The sequence below is a fragment of the Clinocottus analis genome, unplaced genomic scaffold (assembly GCF_023055335.1).
Source record: "Clinocottus analis isolate CAN_PGR_092001 unplaced genomic scaffold, fCliAna1.0.p SCAF_25, whole genome shotgun sequence".
NCBI classification, from domain to species: domain Eukaryota; kingdom Metazoa; phylum Chordata; class Actinopteri; order Perciformes; family Cottidae; genus Clinocottus; species Clinocottus analis.
This window is the reverse complement of record NW_027175987.1, coordinates 122,324-144,875: the sequence shown is the minus strand read 5'-3', so window position 1 is coordinate 144,875 and position 22,552 is coordinate 122,324. Positions and strand designations below refer to the sequence as shown.

Below are 22,552 nucleotides of genomic sequence, written 5' to 3'. Positions count from 1 at the left end.
TTAGCTGAGGCCCGCCGCAGCGTGGAGAGGGTGAGCGGACAGGACCAACGGTCCGGTGTGTGTTCGCACCGCCAGGTGGAAGAGGTGGAGGTTAACGTCTCCGCTCAGGGTAATTAATTGCCCCCGATTCAGTCATTAAGGTGGTGAGATGGGAGCGAGGGGTCGACACCTGCAGGGTCTCAGAGAGAGAGAGAGAGAGAGAGAGAGAGAGAGAGAGAGAGAGAGAGAGAGAGAGAGAGAGAGAGAGAGAGAGAGAGGGGGAGGGAAGGAAGGAAGGAGGGAGGGAAAAGTATTGGCCGTGTTTTCAAAAATTTAACAATGGATCATATTTAATTTTGCTCACAAAATAAGAAGGATGGGAGGTATAAAGGCACGTGTGTGTGTGTGTGTGTGTGTGTGTGTGTGTGTGTGTGTGTGTGTGTGACTCTCATCAGTGGAGGAACGGGCCAGGACATTGGAATGAGAGAAAGAGAGAGAGAACGAGAGAACGAGAGAGAGACAAATGTGAATGAGAGAAAATGCTCACGATAAAGAGAAAGACCAGCAGATCCACATATTACAGAAACCAGATGTAATAAAAGTGCCTCTTGGATCTAATGGGACTGTTAATCTGCACAATGATTTCCACAGTGGAAAAGCATTCAAACATATTAGATCAAGTTCCAGTGATGAAATAGAGATGGCATCATGTTTGTGTGTGCAGGTGTGCAGTTTGAACAGGAGGAAATCAGAGGACATGAACTCCTTTTGATGAAGACGCTCCATTCAAAGTTCAGAGCATTAATATAGAAGCAAACAATGTGAAGATATAGTAGTTATAGATTATGGAGTTATGGCGTCTTTAGCGGAGAATACAGTTGCTTTTAATCCAAGTGTCTCTGTGCTCTCTCCTCAGGTTAACACTGTTAGCACCGTTGTTAGCCGCTAGCCGCTTGTTTCCATGTTGAGAGCTGTAAGGAGTCAATCCCTCCATCATAGATATGTCCTGAATTTCACACTGACGCTTGAGAAATCCTCCTCATGACGCGAGATGAAAAACAGGTGATAACAAATATCTAGTCGGCGTATAATCAACAAAAGCTTTTGGGAAACGCTCTCCCGGGCCGTTTCGGAGAGGCCATTACTTATGTTGTGTGTCGGGTCTTAAAGGCCATTTAAGAAAAGAAAACACAGATAAGAGGAGGAGAGGGAGGAGCGCTTCTTTTAAACAACCCAGTAAGACGTCGTCGAGAGGGATCGGCTGCTCCTCGGCTATCCTTCCACGGCCGTTGTGCCCGATCGGGACTTCCTGTAACAGACGGTCCGAGGACGCCGCCCTGCATCTCTGTCCCGCCAGGTCGGCTCCGATAAAGAGGAGAAAGATGGCGCTATCCTCTCCTCCTAAATCACCTCCAACTTTTCTGGACTTTCTACTTCTTCTTGACTCCGCTTGTGTTCTGTTTTTCCTCGATGTCTTTGAACCCGTCTCCTCTGGCGCTTCATGAACCCGGCCCGTGTTTCCTCTCGTCTCTCATGGCGGAGTAATTACCGTACAGGCTGAAGGGAGGTGACGCTCTTCCTCTCTGATATTCAAATGAGCGGCCGCATCCTCGTTTGTCATCAGTTCAACGGCGTGTACGTGTGTGTGTGTGTGTGTGTGTGTGTGCGTCTAATTTCTTATTTAGAAAAAAAAAAGGCATTAACATCGGTCGGGTGAGAAATTAGAAAACCCAGGCTGATTAATTCCCGGGCGGAAAAAAAAAGAAGGGGAATTAAGCGCCGCTTCCCCGCCGTCGCCTTTTGTTGCAGGATTTACCTGCCGCGTGATTGAAGGTGGCTGCTCCGCGCTGCCACTGTCATTAATAATCACCAGCCCTCAGGAAGATTCATGCCGCCACGAGCGAGTTGGTTCAAAACACTTAGCCATTACACATGCCACCGAGGGCTTGATATATGACGGGCTAATAGCTCGGCGCTCCGGCAACAATGCGGCGGGACGACAATAAGGACCATTAAGCTTTTATCAAACAAGATTAGAAGAACAAGTCACTTTTGAGGCTTAAATGACAGCTTGTCATGAAATGAAACGAGCGACTGTAACGCACAATTAACACATTTTTCCTTTTCTTGAAGTCGTTATAGAAGTTCAGAACTCGCCAGCGTTGCGCTGCGAGTGTTCGTACGGTGTGAAGAGTTGTTGGGAAAACACGCCGACGCTGTTGAGTCACCGCGAAGAAACAGCAGCTCAGAGGGAACCGTGATGAACTCATCCTCACTTAGTCAGAGTTATGAAGTGCCTTCTTCTTCTTCTTCTTCTTCTTCTTCTTCTTCTTCTTCTTCTTCTTCTTCTTCTTCTTCTTCTTCTTCGACTGCTACTTCTTCTTCTTCTTCTGCTGCTGCTGCTTCTTCTTCTTCTTCTTCTTCTTCTTCTTCTTCTTCTTCTTCTTCTTCTTCTTCTTCTTCTCTTTCTTCTTCTTCTTCTTCTTCCTCTTCCTCTTCCTCTTCCTCTTCTTCGGCTTCTTCTTCTTCGGCTGCTGCCTCTTCTTCTTCTTCTTCTTCTTCTTCTTCTTCTTCTTCTTCTTCTCCTTCTTCTTCCTCTTCCTCTTCCTCTTCTTCAGCTGCTTCTTCTTCGGTTGCTGCTTCTTCTTCTTCCTCTTCTTCTTCTTCTTCTTCTTCTTCCTCTTCTTCTTCTTCTTCTTCGGCTGCTTCTCCTTCGGTTGCTGCTTCTTCTTCTTCTTCTTCTTCTTCTTCTTCTTCTTCTTCTTCTTCTTCTTCTTCTTCTTCTTCTTCTTCTACTTCGGCTTCTTCTTCTTCTTTCTTCTTTTTCGGCTGCTTCTTCTTCTTCAGCTTCTTCTTCTTCTTCTTCTTCTTCTTCTTCTTCGGCTTCTTCTTCTTCTCCTCCTCCTCCTCCTCCTCCTCCCGTTCCCTACTCGCACATCTCCGTAACTGTGTTGCTCAGACCTTCTCAGCTCAGCTCTTAGCCCACTTATTCCCGTTTCATCTGCTCATAATTACCAAAAACAGCGCTCCCAAGACGAGGCGAAGAGACGAGATGTAAAAGAAGAAAAACAAAAATCTGAGATGTCAAAAAAAAAGAAGCTCACATTAATCCTCTTAGCCCGTTCTAACAGAAGGAAACATCATTTTGATATTTCGTTAAATCGTCTTCTTCTTCTTCTTCTTCTTCTTCTTCTTCTCCTCCTCTTCCTCCTCCTCCTCCTCTTCCTCCTCCTCTGGGACTAATACTCTAAACACGACCCCGTTCGCTGGGCGCTAACGTTGTTCTCCTTCGTAAAGCAGGTTAATTTGTTTCCAATGAAGCAGCAGCGAGAAGCTAAATCATTTCATTACTTTACATTCGCCGGCTTCATTTCTGGCTTTTCTTCTTCTGCAGGTGGAATTCAGCTGCAGATGAATCAGCATTTTTATGGCCGGCTCTAATTTTCCTTTTTCGGTCAAAGTGTGAGCTCGAGTGCTCCGGCCTCTCGGGAGCTTAAGAAAGCGTCGCAAAGTGCTTTCGCTCCCAGAAGTCGGCGCCTCGCGGACGCCGACACCGAACACCGAACTTAGTGCGATGAAACGGACGAGCCTCGTTGTTGCGACGCGAAGCACAACGGCCGAGGAGACTTTTTCCCGGTTTGCACGTTGCAGAGGAAGCGTCCGCGATCCGAGGGGGCCGTGAATTACTGATAGGAACACGCTGGAGCCGAGCTGACCAAAGGCCCGATGCAGCCCGGCCCCTTTGTTCCTGTCTCAAGGGACGAGGAGGGGAGGGGTAGGGGGTTATCGCCTTGCCTCCACACACACACACACACACACACACACGCACACATGCACACACACATATTTGCCCAGATCAGAAAGCAAACACAAATCGAATGCCCCCTGACCTCCAGAACACGTCTGACGATGCGCACAGAAATCTCGTAAACTGCACCTTGTGCATTTTTCTCCCCCCTTCCTCCCCCCTCTTCCTCTAGGAGAGGGGGGGGGGGGTGGTGTTGGGTGGTGTTGGGGGTGTCGGGATCGCGGTGCCTTGGGATTGATGCCGAGGTTTTGTCGCTAATTGTGTTACGCCGGCGTCTGAACTGTCTGTTCAAATCCAATTACCGTGCCGTCTGTGTCGCTTACAGAGATCGGGGCGGCGAGGAAGGCGGTAAGGGGAGGGCGGGGAGGGAGATGTAGCGGGGAGGGTGAACACGCCGTCTGGCTGTGAGATATGAGGAATGTCATTGATGGAAAACCTTTAGACGAGACGGTTGGAATGGGTTGAAGCTTTAAGCGATGGTTCTATGTTTTTTCGCGGGGTGGAAGTACACGTATTCGAGTCAAAGGACACGCTTGATGGCGCTCTGATGTCAACACGTTAAGCCTGTTAGTTTAGCGGCACCATACAGGACTGAAACAGGAAGAAACAGCGAGCCCCGGCTCAAGATCCGCCCCCCCAGCGCTTCAACAGCGCACTAATTAACACGTAATGTCTCCTTTGTTTAATCTATTCGAGAAAAAAAAAAGGAAAAAACCCGACAGTTCACTTCCTGTTCTTCGCCGAGGAGGCGTCTGGCCTCCGATCCCCTCCGCCGACTGTGACTTGAGAAGACGCCCCCCCCCTGGAAATCTCCATCCTAGATTTCCAAAAAAAAGAAGAAAAAAAAGGAGATGACAGCGTGCAATTTAAAGACGGTAAACTTTGCAGCGGGGAGCGAAGCAAATTTAAATTGATCCCTCCGGTCGCAGGCTGACTGACTCCAAATGGCATCGCGAGCGCCGCCTAAAACTAGCAATCAAGTGCACCTCGGATTAAACCCCACGCTCCTCTGTGGAGTGTCAATTTGCGTTGGCTTGCCCCCCCGTGCTGATTCATGGCGTGCATGTGTGTGTGTGTGTGTGTGTGCACGATGCAGATGGCTTCCTGCATGCTCAGGGTCCATAGCCCTCTTTCACGCATCCTTCCAATGAGGACGTAGCGAGCTGGTTCTCGTACATTCGGACAGATCGGGGACGGGGCCCGAGGCGGGTTTCATCAATCCTGATTCCCCCAAATGAGAATCGATATATAAACCCAGAGGATCCCAGTCCGGGTCCGCATCAGAGCAGGGTGCTCGGACTGAGGCCGGGCCGCGGCGCTTATAGCAATAAAAGCTAGAAATAGCCCGGCTTCACCGTCGAGCCCTCCCTCCCTCCACGACAGCCTCCGCTTGCTCTCCATCACTCTTCCCCTTCCTCAATATCTCCCGTTATCTTCTTCCTCTTCTTCACCGGAGTGTGTTAACTCTCCCCGGCAGCCGTTCCTCTTCCCTGCATCTCTTTCTCCCTCACGGCTGCACTCAACCACCACCGTCTCTCTCTCTCTCTCTCTCTCTCTCTCTCTCACCTTCCTCTTCCTCTCGTTTTTTTTTTAAACTCCTAACCTAACAGGATACTGGGAATCTGCAGCCTCGCATGACTCATCAGCCGCTCTTAAGCGTGATTATTTATTAAGCTGCCGCCGCTATCAGCGTGCAGACGCTCAACCCCCCCCCCCCCCCCCTCCCTCCCTCGCCCCTCCTCCCCCGGCGGCGTTTTCTTTTCCTGGAGCTTTCGGCCGTTTGATTTTCTTCCCTCTTTCATTCTTCACACTTTCGATTCTCTTCTCCCAGCGCGGTTATCAGGGAGCGGTGTCTCTCTGCTCCCCCCACTGTGTCTTTTCTCACACTCTCCGTCTCAAAAACTGTCAAAAATCTGCTTTTCTTTCCTTTTTTTTTTTTCTCGTCCCTGTTCGGCCACAGTGAGCTCCAATTCCAATTCCTGCTCAATTTATTCATTGTACGTTGACGTTCCTCATCTCATTTCTGTCTCTCGTCAGTTTTTGAACCCCTTCCACGCTCACAATCCAGTTTCTTTTCATGCCAATCCCTCACATCCACAATCGTGTCCTCTTTGTCAGAGCCGATGCATCTTTAACGGATAATCACGTCCCGCCGCCAGTCTTCTGTCTGTGTTTGTCTCTCTCGCTACCTGTTAAGTCTGTACTCTCCTCCTTAGCTCCATTTGAAGACTGGGAGTACGTCGTTCTACCTTTACGGCCCTAAAAAACACAGTCGCATCTCACTACCCACAATGCATTGACTCTATTATAATAGGATCAAGGCAATAGATGTAGAACATACTTTTTGTTGGTTTGATTGGTTTGTGTTTCGCCGTCTTTGGCGCTGTTGTTGGAGTTGTTTAGCTCGCTGAACACTGAAGGCGGACACAGTCCGGTCTGTCTGGGTCCTCGTGGGCTCAGCGGCTCCCTCTCAGGTGGCCACAGTGATGGATGAGAGGGATCACACACACACACATCCCACCCCCCATTAACATGATACAAACACACCATCTGTCCGTCTGCATCCTGGTGACTCCATGATTTGTCAGTGTCTATGTGTGTGTGCGCGTGTGTGTGTGCGTGTGTTTGATGTGTATCCTCCTAGGTGCCTCAGGTGGATGTGTGTATCTGACACTGTGATTGTTAATGAGATGCAGAGTGATTTAACGGCACATGAAAGCAGTAGATTACCCCCACCGCTGGGCTTTTGTTGTGTGTGTGTGTGCGCGCATACGTGTGCGTGTGTGTGTGTGTGTGTGTGTGTTAAGGACACCGAGGCCACAGACACATATGCTTCCCAGTGTGTAGTTTGTTTGTGAGATGATTTAATGAGCGATATAAGTGGATCGGACGGGATTTGGACCTTGAGAGGAGCTGAGACATTAGACGGGAGAGGAAACACACACACACACACACACACACACACACACACACGCTGACTGGGTGCCATATAGGGGTATCTCCGAATGCCTCCCTTTCAAGTATTCAGCATCCATCTTCCTCTCTTCTGACCCTGCAGTGGCTCTTCCCTCTTCCTCATCGCTGCTTCTCAGCGTATTTGGGGAAAATACGCGAGACGATTTGATGAGTTCCCTAAACGACAGGCGGCTCTCATCCCTCTGTTAATTAGTCTCAGGGCGGCTGCAGTGTGGATGGGATGTGGCAGAAAGGAGGAAGGAAGCCTTTGCTTATTTATTTTTTTCCCGCTCGCGCATGATGCATTCTCCTCCGATGGCCGCGTTAACTTTTCTGCTCTTTTGGCTCATGAATCCATCGTGAATCATCGCGTACGAGTCGAAGTATCGGCCGATCCACCGCTTCATACCGAGAAACATCCCAAACGTCGGATGGATTGCTGTTAAAGAACAGATCATGCTCCCCAGAGGACGACGCCGGACGACGCCGGCCGTCTTCGGCGAGCCTCCGATTTGTCTTCCGGCGCCGAAGTGTTTGTGTGAAATCATTGAGAAGAATTGCATTCATGGTCCCTTCAGGATGAACTGTGATAACTTGAGTTATCCTCTTACTTTTCATCTCGACGTAATTCGATCAAAGCTGATGATATTCCCCTCAGCCTCAGGTGTACTTTGCGCTAATCAACAACTGTTGCTACGCCTCCAGGCTAACGCCCGTCGATGTGAGCGCGCTAGCAAGCGGACGCGAGCGTTTAGCTTGAAGCGCCGCTGTGGTCCGATCCCAATGTCAATTCAATCCACTTTATTTTGTACAGCCCAAAATCACAAAGACAAGATTTGCCTCGGAGGGCTTTACGATCTGTACTCGGATCAGGAGAAACTTCCCCAGCTAAAGAGAGTAAAAACCCTTTCACAGGAAATAAAAAGGGATGAAACCTTCAGAGGAGGATCAATCTCTCCCGGACGGACAGAAGCAACAGACGTCATGTGACCTGAATGTCCTCTCTGAGGCCTTTGAGCCCCGGACTCTCGCACTTTGCTTCATATCACGTGACCAGACAGCGTCATGTGATATGTAAAAGTGTCTCGGAGAGGCGTTACTTCCTGTTTCTTTTTGTCAAACACCTTGAATGAAGTTAAAAGAAGCGGTTTATGAATAAAACCAGACGTAATAACGCCTATACTTGTTTTACTGGGATTTAGCTTAGTGGACCATCTTAAATCCTTAATTGTAATGTTCCTGTGTACATTTTGTAAGCCAGGCCGATCACCCATGTGCTATCCTCTTTAAACCTCACGACGCTATGCATTGTGGGTTATTCCCACAGGCAAAGACTGCAGAACAGTCTCAGATGTGTACAGCAAATATCCCATTTGTCGTTTTTATTGTAATCTGCCCTAAATCCTTAATTTGCACATCAAAACTCATGAACTATGGTGAGAGGATGTGACCATATCTTTGTGATGTGATGTCATTAAATGACAGTAAATCACATAGCACTGACGTCTGTACTATAAAACAGCGTTCCTGTGTACGGCTGCAGGTCAAGAGCTCGAGTGACCTGCTGACACGACTCGTACGGCGAGCTCCCGCTGATCTATAGGCCGCCACAGTATTTATTCAGTGCACACACACACACACACACACACACCGCATGATTCAGTGTCCCTGCACCGCCGACTTTGATGAACGGAGGAGAGTCTTCGCGGCGAGGATTCACGCCCCCCCCCCACGTTTCGGATCCTGCCGACGGACAAAAAAACAGAGACGGAAAGTGGAAATGTGAAGAAAAGAAACAATGTAGAGGAGGGATGAGAGGAGTGTGGAAGAGTGGAAGGACCTGGCGGCGTTCCCGGGGAAAAATCCGGCATCCAGACCTCCTGTAATATACCGATAACATTCATCCACCACAACTGTGCACATCTGTAAACACAGTATATGTTTGAGTGTGCCGAGCGGCCTCGGGCCGTCACAGGAGAGATCATCATGTAATGGCTTCGCGCTTTGTTGTGTCTCTTCTGGCCTCTGTGTGTGTGTGTGTGTGTGTGTGTGTGTGTGTGTGTGTGTGTGTGTGGTATCGATTAATACATAACCACAACAAAGACCGTACCAATACATCTTGGAGTTGTCACGCCCCTTGTAATTGTATCCGTGCAGCTTTAACACCGTGCACGAGCCGGATCCCACAATATTTAGTTATAGACTCTGTTAACATGGTTTTGTTTCAATTTCTGCCACTTTTTTTGTTGTCGTTTTTTAGCAGCGGCAATGAATTCACGTCCCGTGCTGTGTGTTTTTTGTCTTTTCTTCTCAGGCTCGTCCTGCTTCGCTGTGATTCAGGAGACACAGTTCAGTCTGGAGAAAGAACTCGATGGTATAAATGTGCTCTAACGCGGAAAAGAAACCTTTTAAACCCCAAAATGTCAAAATGAGTGCTCAGACGAGTGCTTCTTCAACGTGTTGGTGATTCATCTTCATCTTATCTTTCTATTTATATTCATCTTTAGTGGATCAGGACAAAACAACTTTTTCTATTGTTGACTTTTATTCTTTTGGAACTGGTTCCAGCTTAGAAAATGGGAAGTTTTCTTTCTTTGTTTTCTTTCATTGTAAAGTTAGCTCTTTTTGGACTTTTTCATTGAAAAACTTTACCCTCTGGGAACTTACTAATAACTTAATTGATATAATTAATGTATTGGAACAATAATCAGTGGTAGTCCTGAATGATTTAACCATAAAACTGTAGCGCACATCCTCCTGTGGGCCTTTCGTCCAAATGGGGTAAACATACGCGTGGACCAGCCTCCGTGAAACCCTGAAGGTATTCACCACTCAGCCTTTTATTTTAAGACTCTTGTGTACAATCTGTTGTAACCCCTCCCTCCCTCGCTCGTACCCTCCGTCTCGAGCCACATTTATATTCCCGGGCGAAGACAAAGCGGGCGGCCAAGGGGACCTTGATGTGCCCAGAACAAGTTTAACATTTGCCACGGCGTAAAGTGGCTTCGCGGCTCCGGCAAATGAGGGGCCTCAGACATTTGAAAATTGCCTGGCCACCTTTCCTGCACGTAACAAAAAAAAAAAAACCTTTCTGTCACCTCATTTTTCAGAGGAATCTCTCCTCCGCCCTCCCCTTTCTCTTTTTCTCAGTGTCTTACCTTTTCTCATCATCCTCTTCCCTCCCCCCCACCCTCCCCTTTTCCATCGTACTCACACAGCAGTACAGTAGGATGAGCTCATCTCGTCTGGCCACAGAGAGCGAGCTAATATGTTTTACAGATAGGAGCGGGGGCGATCCTCCTCTTATCGAGGTGGGGGAGGAAGGGAGGGGAAGGGGGGTGCTGGCTTCTGGCTGGTGGGCGTCATGTGAATAAGGTACTAAGGGAGACCTGGGGTGGCTTTCAGCTGTAAGTAATGGCTTTCTATATAGTTCTGGGCAGCCCTGAAGCTTATTCCCTCTCTGCACCATCAGGGTGCTCAGCAGTGTCACCCCCCCCCCCCCCTCCCCCCTCTGCTTTTGTGTGGTGGAGCTTGGTCAGCACTGTCTCTCTCTCTCTCTCTCTCTCTCTCTCTCTCTCTCTCTCTCTCTCTCCCACGTTTGCCATTTGGACCCAAATTAAAGCAGAAAAGCATCTGAATACACACACTCTCTCTCTCTCTCTCTCTCTCTCTCTCTCTCTCTCTCTCTCGCTCTCACACATTGCAGTCGGCTTCCTAAATGCACCGTGCGTGGGTTTTGGTTGTGCAGCGAAACACTTCACTGTAATTGACAGCACTTTTTTTTTTTTCTCAGCTCCGTGGCGATAACGCGGCGCTCGTCCTTAGTTACACCCCCCCGCCCCCCACCTCTTCCCCTCTTTTCGTCCTTTTCATCCCTCCATCCCTCTGCGCCTCGCTCTCCTGATTAACGCCACCTTTTCATGTGAGCATGAGCAGCTCTTCATTGACGCACAACAGAGCCTATTAAAAACCATTTCTATGGCACCTTTCAATGGAACAATTACCAAGTGCTTTGCATAACATGAAGCGCATCAATCGCCGGGCCACAAAGAGAAAATATTATGACGGGAGCAATAAAATGGGACCCGAATCCTGTGCGATGAAGGCGCTGTGAGTTAAGTACGAATCTGCAGTGTCTTGAGTTGAGATGTATGCGCAGATGTGAGCACTAATGACTCCATGCCATGTGCATGCCGGCGTGTGCGTGCTCAGCGCTCGCACAGGAGCATCTGTCCACGTCATTCACGCTGCAAGTGCACAAGTGAGTCCGCATTCCCATAGGTGTTTTGTACGTTGCATATTCAATTTTCATAATATGGCCGACCTCGTTAAAACGCAGAGCTGTTGCACGTTCTCCTCCCTTTTTTTTTTGTCTATCACAATTCTCGTTAGTTTATTTTTGCATATCACAATTCTCCACTGAAGTCCATGAAGACGGGAGGTTGGGGCGTTAAAACACAAACAGCACAGGACTTTCACCCAGGAGAACGTCGTCTGTGTCTCCTTTGAAAAAGTCCAAATGTTGACTTATTTTCATTTACACCCGCACATTAAATAAAATACTTATATTGAGCCAAAACCAGGATGTTACTCCAAACCTCACCGAGTACTTTTGCTTTTGTTTCAACTCATAAAGTTAACCGCGTGTTTAATCCGGGAGAACAAGAACTACATCATTTAAAAATGCTTTTTAGTTGTATGGGAATGTATTTTGTAGGAGACGGGCTATTTCCTGAACGTGCACGGTTTTGCACGCGTGCATGTGTGTGATGGGATGACGCCGTGTGTTTGAGTCCGTATGTTGATGGCAAACTCCTCTCTTTTTGGGGGGACCCTTGCCATATTCTCCCTCCACATCTACCAGCTCCCGTTCTCTTGCAAGCGTACACACACACACACACACACACACACAGCCCAGCAAAGCATCAGGGGAAATGTACGGCTGCTTAGGATTCAAGCCCCCACCCCCCCTCCCCCCCTCACCCAGCCAGGCTTGGCGTTGAAGTGGCTGAAATAAGCTATGGCTTTTCTCCGTACCGCCTCTGTGTCTTTTCACAGTCTCTTTGCCTCACTTCCTCCTGACTTTACTCCCTCTTTTTTCTCAACATCCCACCACCTGTCCTCCTCTCACCTTCTCCCTCCGTCTCACATCTCCGGTCCCTCTCTCCTCCTCCCTCTGTATGGATTGTAATTGACTCGTTCAGAGCGTCATCGACTCGTCTGAACCGTCTCCTGCTCAGCAGGTTCGGTTCTGGCCCACGGGGTCATTTTTTGTTGGTTTTCACAGCGGCGCTGTCCTGCTGTTCCTCCTCATACTGGTTTCCATAAGCCGGAGTTTCGCCACCCACTCAACCATTGTTTTCATTTAAGTGCTTTCAATACTGCCGGGCAACAGAAGAAGCCCACCCAAGGATGATGCGCGCCGTAAGACAGGTGCGAGCACAGAACCGAACACGTTGCAGAAAATGTGAACCGCGAAAGCCGTTTACGAGCAACACAGTGTGACAGCTTCTAAAACCTTAGTAATATCCTGCCGCGAAGGAAAACAGTCCTTTGTCACTCGAAGGGTGGCCTCATTTCTCACGCTAAGAGACTTTTACACAGACATTGATGAGACTAACCCCCCCCCCCCCCCTCTCTTTCTCTGTGAAACCAGCACTGTTGTGTGTCGGTAAAGTGTGGAACAACAGCAGCGTGCGGTGATGGAGTGACAGACGGGCAGCCGGAGTGATTAATGAGGCCTCTTAATAATGCACCGTGGTGAGGACAGAGTGACGGGACAATATAAAGAACGAAGCACAAGGGAAAGGGAAGGAAAAGAGCGTAGGCGACACACGAACAGGAGATCGCGAGTCATCGATACAGACGGGGACAGATGGGCAAACCCCAATGCAGAGAGACAGACTGAGCTAAAAACGTAAGATTAAGATGAGGTGACAGATGGAGCTGGACCAGATTTCTCCAAGGCACGAGGTGGGCTCTGTAAAAAAGGTCCGCGACTCTTGAGTCTGCACATATTTTTTTAGCATATATCCGTCTGTTGGTAACCTTCTAACTGTCTGTCACCCAGTCTATCTGGCACATCTGCAGTACTGGTGACAGGCCGGAGAAGGGAACAGTGCATTCATCTGACAAGTTGAGATCTGGCTGGATCTTTGCAGTTGGTATCACACGCGCGGCAGGAGAGCTCATGCTGAATGTCAGTGGGAGCTCACTCAGGTGTCAGCATCAAAAAGGTTTAAATTCAATGAAAACTGACTGTTCAATAAGCCCCGCCCACCTCATTTACACGTGGCTTTGCTTTATTCTCGCACGACAGTTTGACAATGATGTTGGTTCCAAAATTTCCAGGGAAAATGCATTCGGCGCACTGTGAACGTACAGGCTATTGTGTCACCGCCACTGCATTTAGACTCCCGCGTGGGCGTGTGTAACGTCAGGTCTGACTCAAGTGATGTCTCGAAATTTTAAAAGGACACTCACGACATGTTGCCTTTCCCATGCCGTGACTGCATGAGTCCTAGAGAGAGCCTATGAGTGCGGGCGTCATGATTACAGCGCGGTGTTGGATGGAGTCAAACACAAAGTAAGTTTAACTTAACCTCCTGCTTCACCGAGATATTCCCACAGCTGGAATATAAGCTATGTTTGAAGGATGGTCACAAACAGACAGATTCTGCCTCACAGTTTGTCTCTACTCACCTCTTTTCTGTCTGTGTCTTCCGAGTGTTTACTGATTGTTAATTAATAATTGATAAAACAGACTCCACCCTCTTTGTGTGCCTTCACCCTGTGTGGCCGTAGCTGTAGCCGTAGCCGTAGCTGTAGTTGTAGCTGTAGCCGTAGCTGTAGCTGTAGCCGTAGCTGTAGTTGTAGCTGTAGCCGTAGCTGTAGCTGTAGCCGTAGCTGTAGCCGTAGCTGTAGCCGTAGCTGTAGCCGTAGCCGTAGCTGTAGTTGTAGCTGTAGCCGTAGCTGTAGCTGTAGCCGTAGCTGTAGCCGTAGCTGTAGTTGTAGCTGTAGCCGTAGCTGTAGCCGTAGCTGTAGTTGTAGCTGTAGCCGTAGCTGTAGCTGTAGCTGTAGCCGTAGCTGTAGCCGTAGCCGTAGCTGTAGCTGTAGCTGTAGCCGTAGCTGTAGCCGTAGCCGTAGCCGTAGCTGTAGCTGTAGCTGTAGCCGTAACTTCATTGGTTAATGTTGTATAACAAGCCAACAAAATGTGCTAGCCAGTGTTAATATGTAGCCAGCTTTTCCTAATGTTGTTATTCTGTCTCCACACAAAAAAGGCACTTTAGAAAAGTGGTCCAGTAACTGGTAACCCAGCCATGAACGACCAGGCTCAGCTTATTCTACGGTTGCCCTTTCCCCGGTGCGTTTGGTGAGAGGAGCATTTTCTGTTCTGCTCAGTACTGTGAATGTAAGAGGAGGCAAAACAAAGGCGAAGGAGCAATCAATAGCAAAGTGAGTGTATTGGAGAGATGATGGGAGCAGAAAATAAAAGCTTCATAGCGCGGCCCCAGTAGACCTGGGAGAGCATATGAGTTGCTGCTGTTGAAGACCTAAAGAGAAAGACTTCAACGGGGAAAGAAAGCGCAGATTCAAATTGACTAATACGATCGTTAAGCTGTTGCAGTTTATAATTGCACAATCACATTTGTTCTATATGTTGATTGATGAACGTTGCAGCACAATACCCTTTAATTTCTAATCAACCAGATGCTAACTTTCTAGCGCGGTATCAAGTCTGCGCTCACTAATTGGAGCTGTCCATATGAATTCAATGTAATTTGTCTGAAAGCCTCCCTTTCTGTTGTAAAATAATATTCATTCCCCAGCCGCACAAAGCAACACAATGGAAAGGCTTCAGCTACACATTCACACATGTACTCTAATCATTAAATACGATTAATGCTATTCTACAGATATATTGTACAAGCAATCTTTTCCCAAGGTAACCGCACTTAAGCTATTTTTACACTGCAGGCAAATCAGATGTATTACTCAAATCAGATCTTTAAGACACACACACACACACACACACACACACACAGATCGGATGAGTGTGTGTCCAGATGTCACCGACCTATCTGCATGAGGCAAAGTACTGGTCGTTCGTTGCGTTCTGCTAGTAGACGCTCAGATCCTCCGTCGCTCTGGATTGGATGCTAGCATTTAGCTATCGTGTTGCACGTGACGAAAAATGAGATTTTACAATCAAACTCTGAGCGGACGGACTGTTTCACATCTGTAGAAACTCGATTGGAATCAAACATCTATTTTTTTACTGTCTTTCTAAAATGTATCTGGATGGAATCCTGGCACTGTGAACAAGACCTTAGGTTAGTGAATGAGTTTGTCTGACCCAACCTTTAAGGCGTCTTTCAGCTTTCTATGAAAGACTTTATAGGAGATTTCTGCTCGTCTTCTTGAGTTATAAGTGTCAATTTGGAGTTCTGGTAACTTCTTTCCTCCTTTTACTGACCAGAAAGTAGAGAGAACACATCACAAGACTGAAATAAAAATGTATATATTCTAAATATCCTATTCATGCATTAAAAGGACTGAATTATTTGTGAATTTATGTGACTTATCTGTCACAAACAATATGAAACTACACACCCAGAGACTTTAAATGAAGAGGTATTTGCTTCGAGGTCAGTGTTTTTGTCCTTTGAGATTTGAGTCGGAGCGACCGGCGCTGCTGTAGCCGGCGCTGGCTATCTGTTCAGCATCTCCTCTGGTCCCCCCGGGCCTCCGTCTGCCCTCGGGCCCCCGATCGGCCCGCCGCGACTCCCCGGAGACGCCGCATTCATTATTTACACACTCAGGGGTTGTTTTTTTTTTGGGCCCGGCAGGCAGGGGCCATTTGGTCTCCGTCTCCTGACGCAGACATTTTAGCCGAGAGTCCAAAATATGGAGGAGGCAAAAAAAAAATAAACACCCAGATTTTTATGTGAGCGATGACATATCTATCTCGTCGTCTGTTTGCTCGCTCTCGGCTGCGAGCGCCGCGAGCGCTCAGACAGCCACGGAGATAAAACTGAACTCGCATCCCTTGAAGAATTAAAGGGAAAAACCATGTGTGTGTGTGTGTGTGTGTGTGTGAGTTGTACACAGCTCCCCAGCTGCTTCCCAAAGAAACCCAAATCTGTCCCACTAAACCTATGCAGACATAGCATACATGTCAACCTGCTCCCTAAACCCGGGCTCTCAAATAGATATTTTCTACATTCACCGTGACGGCGTCGACGGCGCTTTGATCTCCGTCTTGCTCGGCGGATGTTTCAGGTGTCAGCGTGCCGTGTGCAACCGGGGAACACAGAGGTCCATCATGTCAGATGTGGCTCTTGTGCTGTTATTGGCTTATTTGCTGTTTTCTATTGTTGAAATGCATCAGTATCTTTTTCCCTGTTGTTGGTTTTTTTTGCCCTCCTGAAGCAATCTCTTGTTATTCTGCACACAGCTGAGCTGGTATACTCTGTTAATCCCGCACAACATCAACACACGGGCTTTTTATTTTACATGGTAAACTGCATTTTACAGAGATTTTTGTCTCAAACTCCTCAAATCCAACCGTTGCAGCGACGGGCGTTTTAGTCAAGACCATTTAAACTATTTCATCACCTGGATGTAACTTTGACGTCGAGGCTTTCAGTGTTTTTTTTAGTTTCTTTTTCGCGCTGCTCACTTCCGCGTTGGTGTGGATTTCGGTCCAAAGACATGCCAGGTGGTTTTTGAGAGCCCGGGTGTAAACTGAGCATCTGCGTTTATAAAACGCCCTGGGAAAGCTGCCAGCCGACCACAGCCAGTCTGTTTTTTTATTCCTCTGCCTTCTCCCCGGTGCATGCTGGGATTGGTTTAACCACCCCGTGACACCGAATAGAAATACACAGGAAAGACACTAAAAGAATAAAGCCCTTTTATATATATTCATATATGTACATCATTAGGGGCAGTACTTTAGTGAAGTGTGAAGATTATGTCTTTTTCATACTTGAAAAAAAAAAGATGAAACACCATGGTCACATTAAGTCAAGTTTATTTGTATAGCCATTAAAAGCCTTTAATCACAGCTGGTCTCAAAGTACTCTGCAAGACTTCATCACTCCCACATTATGAAAACACTAAATTAATATGAAGAATGAATTGACTGCCCTCTATCCTGAGGCTGTGCGAGAAAGGGAAAAAAGGAAAAAGAAAAGATCCTATAATAAGGAAATTGCAACCGGTGACTCATCCGAGCATGCAGTGTGTACCCGGCGAGCCTCACAAGGGCAATGTGTTGCTTCCAGTTTGCACTCACTCTCTCTCTCTCTCTCTCTCTCTCTCCTCTGTCTGTAGGTGCAGCAGGATGCAGGGCGTACTGCCTGTGTGTGGACTGCAGCCCCTGCTGGCCCTCCTCCTGCTTCAGACCGCGGGCTGCGGTGAGTCCTCATTACACCGTACAGGCCGGCGCCCGAACCCCAACCCGCCCTGCTCGCGGTGCACAAGGCCGTACGATCGTGTGCACGGTCCAACCTCTGACCGAGCGCTTTCTGCGGTCCAGATCGCACGCCGACAACGTAGTCCTGCTACGTTTGTTGTAACATTTAACGTGTTGTGAGTCCACTCTGTTTAGTGTGTGGGCTTCGAAAAAAAAAAAACTGGGATTCATACAATATTAGCAAGAGTATGAGACATCAGCTTACTGCGCATTACATTTAGCTGACGCTTTTATCCAAAGCGACTTACAATAAGTGCTTTTAACCATGAGTACAAACTCAGAACAACAAGTACAATTCCTGCAATGAAGTCAAACTACAAAGTGCTTTCAGTGAGAGACATATAAGTGCTACTTAAGGGCGACTACTGCGCTCCCTTCCGTTTTCAAGGTGTAGTGGAAAAAGATGTTTTTTTAGTTTGCGGTGGAAGATGGAGAGACTTCATGACGTCAACGAGGAGCTCCTTCCACCACCGAGGAGCCGGGACAGCAAACTGTTCAGTTCATCTAGCAAGGACGGAGCTACGAGCCGATTAGCATGAGCCGAGCGGAGAGAACGAGCTGGAGTGTACGGGTTTTTTTTACCGTGTTTACACAACGATGCCCCACGATGCATTGCGTCTCAATACCGTTGTGTTACCGCCCCGCCTTGTGAGTTTTTGAACAAGGATAATGGTTTAATAATGTCTTTTATTAAGATAAAACGTGTTTTTTTCCTCCGTGAGAAAGTGTTTTTGGAAATTTGCTGCGATCATATTTTTGTTTTTGACCTTTTCGGAAAGTGGACCTGAAACCGGACCGGCGCTGCTGAGGGCTCGAGCATCCTTCAGTGTGAACAGTCTGCTTGTTAAAATCCACAGAGCGGTGATGTGCGGGGAGGTTGCTGGTGAGACACCGACTCTTCCAGAGATTTACAAATATATGAACCCAAGAGAGTGGCTACCAGTTTTTCATTTTTCATAATAGCATTCTTTACATAGATAGATAAGGTACATATTTGATTTCACTGATGTATAGCGGCACAGAGAAGGAACGCAATACAAATAAACATCGGCCGTAAAGACTTGTAAATGAAGTCCAGTCGGCCATCTTTCTTTCTGGACAAAAATCGACTGACTTTGTTGTAAAAGTCGTCCTTATCTTTTAGTTTTAAAAGTGTAGAAGAAGAATAACGGCAGACCCGTGGGCTCTCGCACGCCGTCTTCTTCTTGCATCCAGAGGAGTCGCCCCCTGCTGGCCTTTACAGATAAAGTTTGAGGCACTTATGCATCGGTTTCACTTTTCAGAACCGGACTCGTACTTAATCGTTCATTTAGTAGCTGATCTTCAGTACATTAGCATCACACATATCCATTTTTCACCGGTTGAAACGGAGCCGATGAATACTTCACGGTCCTATTACCTCTGATAGATCCCATTCTGTGTGCAGTCGATCTGCCACATGAGTCACTAGCATTAATAGCGAGAAAAAAAGAGTAAAAATACCTTTTATATTTGATCGAGTACTTGTGCAACCGACCTGCAAACGCGAGCGTTGCTCTCCTTCAGGAGACCCCGAGAGTCTGGATCCACCTCCTGTCACAACCCGACTTCAATGGACAGGATGTGATAAATGACGTCCCCGGTGCAATTAAAGTGCGATGAATGCATCTGCTTTGGAAACCTGGTGGTGGAGCGTGCGGGGGGGGGGGGGGGGGGGTACGGATAACACAACACGTCCAATCAAAGATGAACACAAACCCACATCACATCCAAGGCCAAATAGCACACAATCACTTTTCTTTTAAACTCTCAGCCAAGAATCTTTTGAGAATGAACCATTCAAATATATATATTTTTTTTTTAAAAGACCTCTCTCCAGCACTTGTGGTGTAAAGAACGTGTTGAAACCAGTTTTGGCTCTTTTCCTTTTCCCTGCGCAGTGTCTTTCTCCCTGTGTTTGAGTTAATTACAATGCTTGTGTTTATTGTATGTATTTGTTCAGCAAAAGTCTTGGAAAAAAATTTACACCTGCAAAAGAAATCATTTTTAAAATATATTTTGATGGTAACTATGAACATCCAGCATGATATGAGCCAGATTCCACAAAAATGCCTCCTGGAGCGTCAATAAGACACCTTTTTGGAAAGATTAGGACCTAAAGAATCAGAATCTGCAACAAAAATCACAATAAAACAAAATCTTGTCCTGTTACGAAGGAGTTTCAGTCAAAAAACTGTGTCGTTCGGTTCAAAAGTGAGAAAAATTACACATTTATTGCTAAAAGATTGTCTGAATGGGGCATGCTGGGACTTAAAATGGGCGCGGGAGGATTTTTGCGCTCGATTTCCAAACGGTTCACTCTTGTCTTCGGGCTTCAGTGAAACCCAGCTTGTGATGCGATGCTTCGGCCGGTCGCGGGTCACTTTGAGGACAGCTCTTTCCTGCTGGCGCTTCTCCTCTCAGAGCGCTTCACGGGCCCATCAGTCTGCAGAGGAAACAGGACAGTAGTTCTCCTGGAATGGCCGCCGTATAACGGCACCTGGACCCCAATCACCGTGATGTTAATGAGGTTTGAAATGAATGACGAGCGCTCGTACCGCATGTTGAGAGGTTGTTATGGATTTTACGACGCCAAAAGTGAACCCTGCCTCCCCTCGGCTTTAAGTAAAGTACACAGCGGCGAGTGTCCAGCGTCTGTAAACTTTCCTCACGCCGGCAGAGTTTATCGCCCACACCGGTCAACGCCAGGTGGACACAAATGGGCATGAGTGAGTGACAGCCAGGTTAGCGAAAACGAATGTCCCGCCTTCTTCTTCTTCTTCTTCTTCTTCTTCTTCTTCTTCTTCTTCTTCTTCTTCTTCTTCTTCTTCTCCTTCGGCTTCTTCTCCTTCTTCTTCTTTTTCTTCTTCTTCTTTGGCTACTTCTTCTTCTCCTTCGGCTTCTTCTTCTTCTCCTTCTTCTTCTTTTTCTTCTTCTTCTTCTTTGGCTTCTTCTTCTTCTTCTCCTTCTCTTTCAGCTTCTTCTTCTTCTCCTTCTTCATACGGCTTCTTCTTCTTCTTCTTCTTCATACGGCTTCTTCTTCTTCTTCTCCTTCTTCTTGTTCTTCTTCTTCAGCTTCTTCTTGTTCTTCTCCTTCAGCTTCTTCTTCTTCTCCTTCTTCTCCTTCTTCTTCTTCTTCTTCTTCTTCTTCTTCTTCTTCTTCTTCTTCTTCTTCTTCTTCTTCTTCTTCCTCTCCTCCATAACTGTGTTTGCATCTGGAGCCCTTGGCAGACCTTCTCAGCTCTTAGCCCACTTATTCCCGTTTCATCTGCTCATAATTACCAAAAACAGCGCTCCCAAGACGAGGCGAAGAGACGAGATGTACAAGAAAAAAAACAAAAATCTGAGATGTCAAAAAAAAAAAAGCTCGCATTAATCCTCTTAGCCCGTTCTAACAGAAGGAAACATCATTTTGATATTTTGTTAAATCTCCGAGATACTTATTTCTAATATACGTTGGCAGAGCTCGTTAAAATTTGCTTCGATTCCGGTGAAAAGCTGGAAGTTTAGGATCTTAATCCTCTCATTAAGTGTCAGCGGGTCTTACAAACTGTGGAGAGAGAGTTGACGTTGTTGCATCTGTTTGGGTGATAATTTTACTGCATTTAGCCGAGAGAGGGGAACAGGAAGTTCAAAGAAAGGAGAGAAGTGTGAGGCTCCAGTGTCACACAGCCAAACTTAGTGATTTATCGACGTGTGCGTCGCTTCTGGTCGCTCAGTTGTATCCGTCTTTTGCGTGGAGCCCTGCGGGAAAGAGTAAACCCAACGCAAGCTTCACAATTCACATCCCTGAGTCCGTCTCCGCCCTCTCGCCACTCTCCCTGCTGTGTGTTTTTTGTGTGTACATATTTCTCTGTACATGCATGTGTCAGAAAAGAAAAAGTCCAGGCACCTTGCTGGCACCGGGGCCGAGAGATGATGGGAAAAAAAAATGGAGCCAATTCCTCTGTCTTTCGCTCTGTGTGTTTGCGCCGCGAAAAAAAACAAAAACCCTCAGGTTACATCTGCCAGGTAGTTTATGCAGCCAACTTGCAGATGAGCTCACACACACACACACACACGCTCTCTCAGAGCATCTCTGAGGAGCCCGATAACACACTCTGCTTCGGAGGAGTTTAGCTTTTGAGGGCATTAGCGTCCCCTGTTTTCTCTGCCCTTCCCTTTTCCTGCATTTGTGTGTTTGTTTCCGGCTGAGCGACTCTGGGAACAGTCACTGGGAGGTGGAGGACTACTGGGAGGGCTGGCACCGAAGCTCACCCCGCGACACTCTGCTCGACAGCCCCGAGATTGGAAAAGAGAGGTGGGACATGGTGGTGGGAGGGGGGGGGAGACAGATTAAGGAGTGAGCTTTCTGCCCATGTGTGTGTGTGTGTGTGTGTCGATAGCGTGAGCATGGCCTCCACTTTGGAGTTTGGAGAATTGTCGGCTGCGTGCCGCGCGAGATAAACGTATCATTATGCTTCAGAGGGCGCAAAATGAGTCACGGCAGCGGGGAAGTTCCCGCGACGCCTGACAAACGGCCCGGTAGGACGGCGAGGACGCTGCGGGGAGACGGTTGCTATCTGTCACGGAGCGAGGGATGAGCAGACGAGAGGAGGCGGTCCGGGCCACGAGGGGACGGTCGCGGTGTCGGCCCGTCACGATGATTACGCTACGACCGACGTGACCCTTGATGACCTTTTATATATTTGACTCATGGACACCTGGACCTGGCTTTGATTATTTTTTACATCAATCAAGCCACATTTATCAAAGGTTACATTAACACGAGTCTGGATCGTTTTCATTATTATGATTATAGCCACATTCGTGGTGTCGCGTCAACGTTAGCTTAAAAGGTCGACTCCATCTGGGGGTTTTTTTTTCCTCCCCAGTTGTAAAATGAAAAAAAAAAGTATGAAAAACGCTGCCTCAGCACCGATGTAAGCTAAAATGAAAAGGTTTTTTGATAATGGAGCCCGGTGGGTTTGAGGAAAGTGACATAAAAAGAGCTGATGGCGAGAGGGAGGGAGGGGAAACGGACTTTAACCACCTCGAAAAATCTGTTTAAGTGTCACTTTTTCTTGCCGTCGGGCAGCTCATCCTGACCGTACGTCGTCGTATCGCTCTCTTCAACGACGGGACTCCATATATATGTCATCATCTATGGGAAAACTCTGATGGAAGGGCTCAGGGAAACCGCATTTCGACGCTGAAATAAACATCCTTTGGATTTGAATACATCAGGAAGAAGAATAAATAAGTGAATGGACCGCCGCTCGAGGGCTTAATCCTGCAGGTGCGGGGCGGGCAGGTCCATCATGTCAGACATTTCA

At 47.5% G+C, this 22,552-nt stretch overlaps 2 protein-coding genes across 2 annotated transcripts in view; one reads left to right on the top strand and one right to left on the bottom strand.

The window, feature by feature from the left end:
- ncanb (neurocan b) overlaps positions 1-22,552 on the top strand; it is a 139,269-nt gene that overhangs the window by 13,606 nt on the left and 103,111 nt on the right. The window contains exon 2 of the mRNA XM_068591365.1: positions 17,078-17,160. Coding sequence (XP_068447466.1) covers positions 17,088-17,160 — 73 coding nt within the window. The 5' untranslated portion in view covers positions 17,078-17,087. The remainder of the gene's footprint in view (positions 1-17,077; positions 17,161-22,552) is intronic.
- On the bottom strand, positions 13,528-14,063 carry LOC137794387 (prisilkin-39-like). Its single transcript, XM_068591106.1, has 2 exons — positions 14,056-14,063; positions 13,528-13,918 (listed from the first exon to the last, which is right to left on the bottom strand). Exons 1-2 carry the CDS (start codon positions 14,061-14,063, stop codon positions 13,528-13,530), a joined length of 399 nt encoding a protein of 132 aa, XP_068447207.1.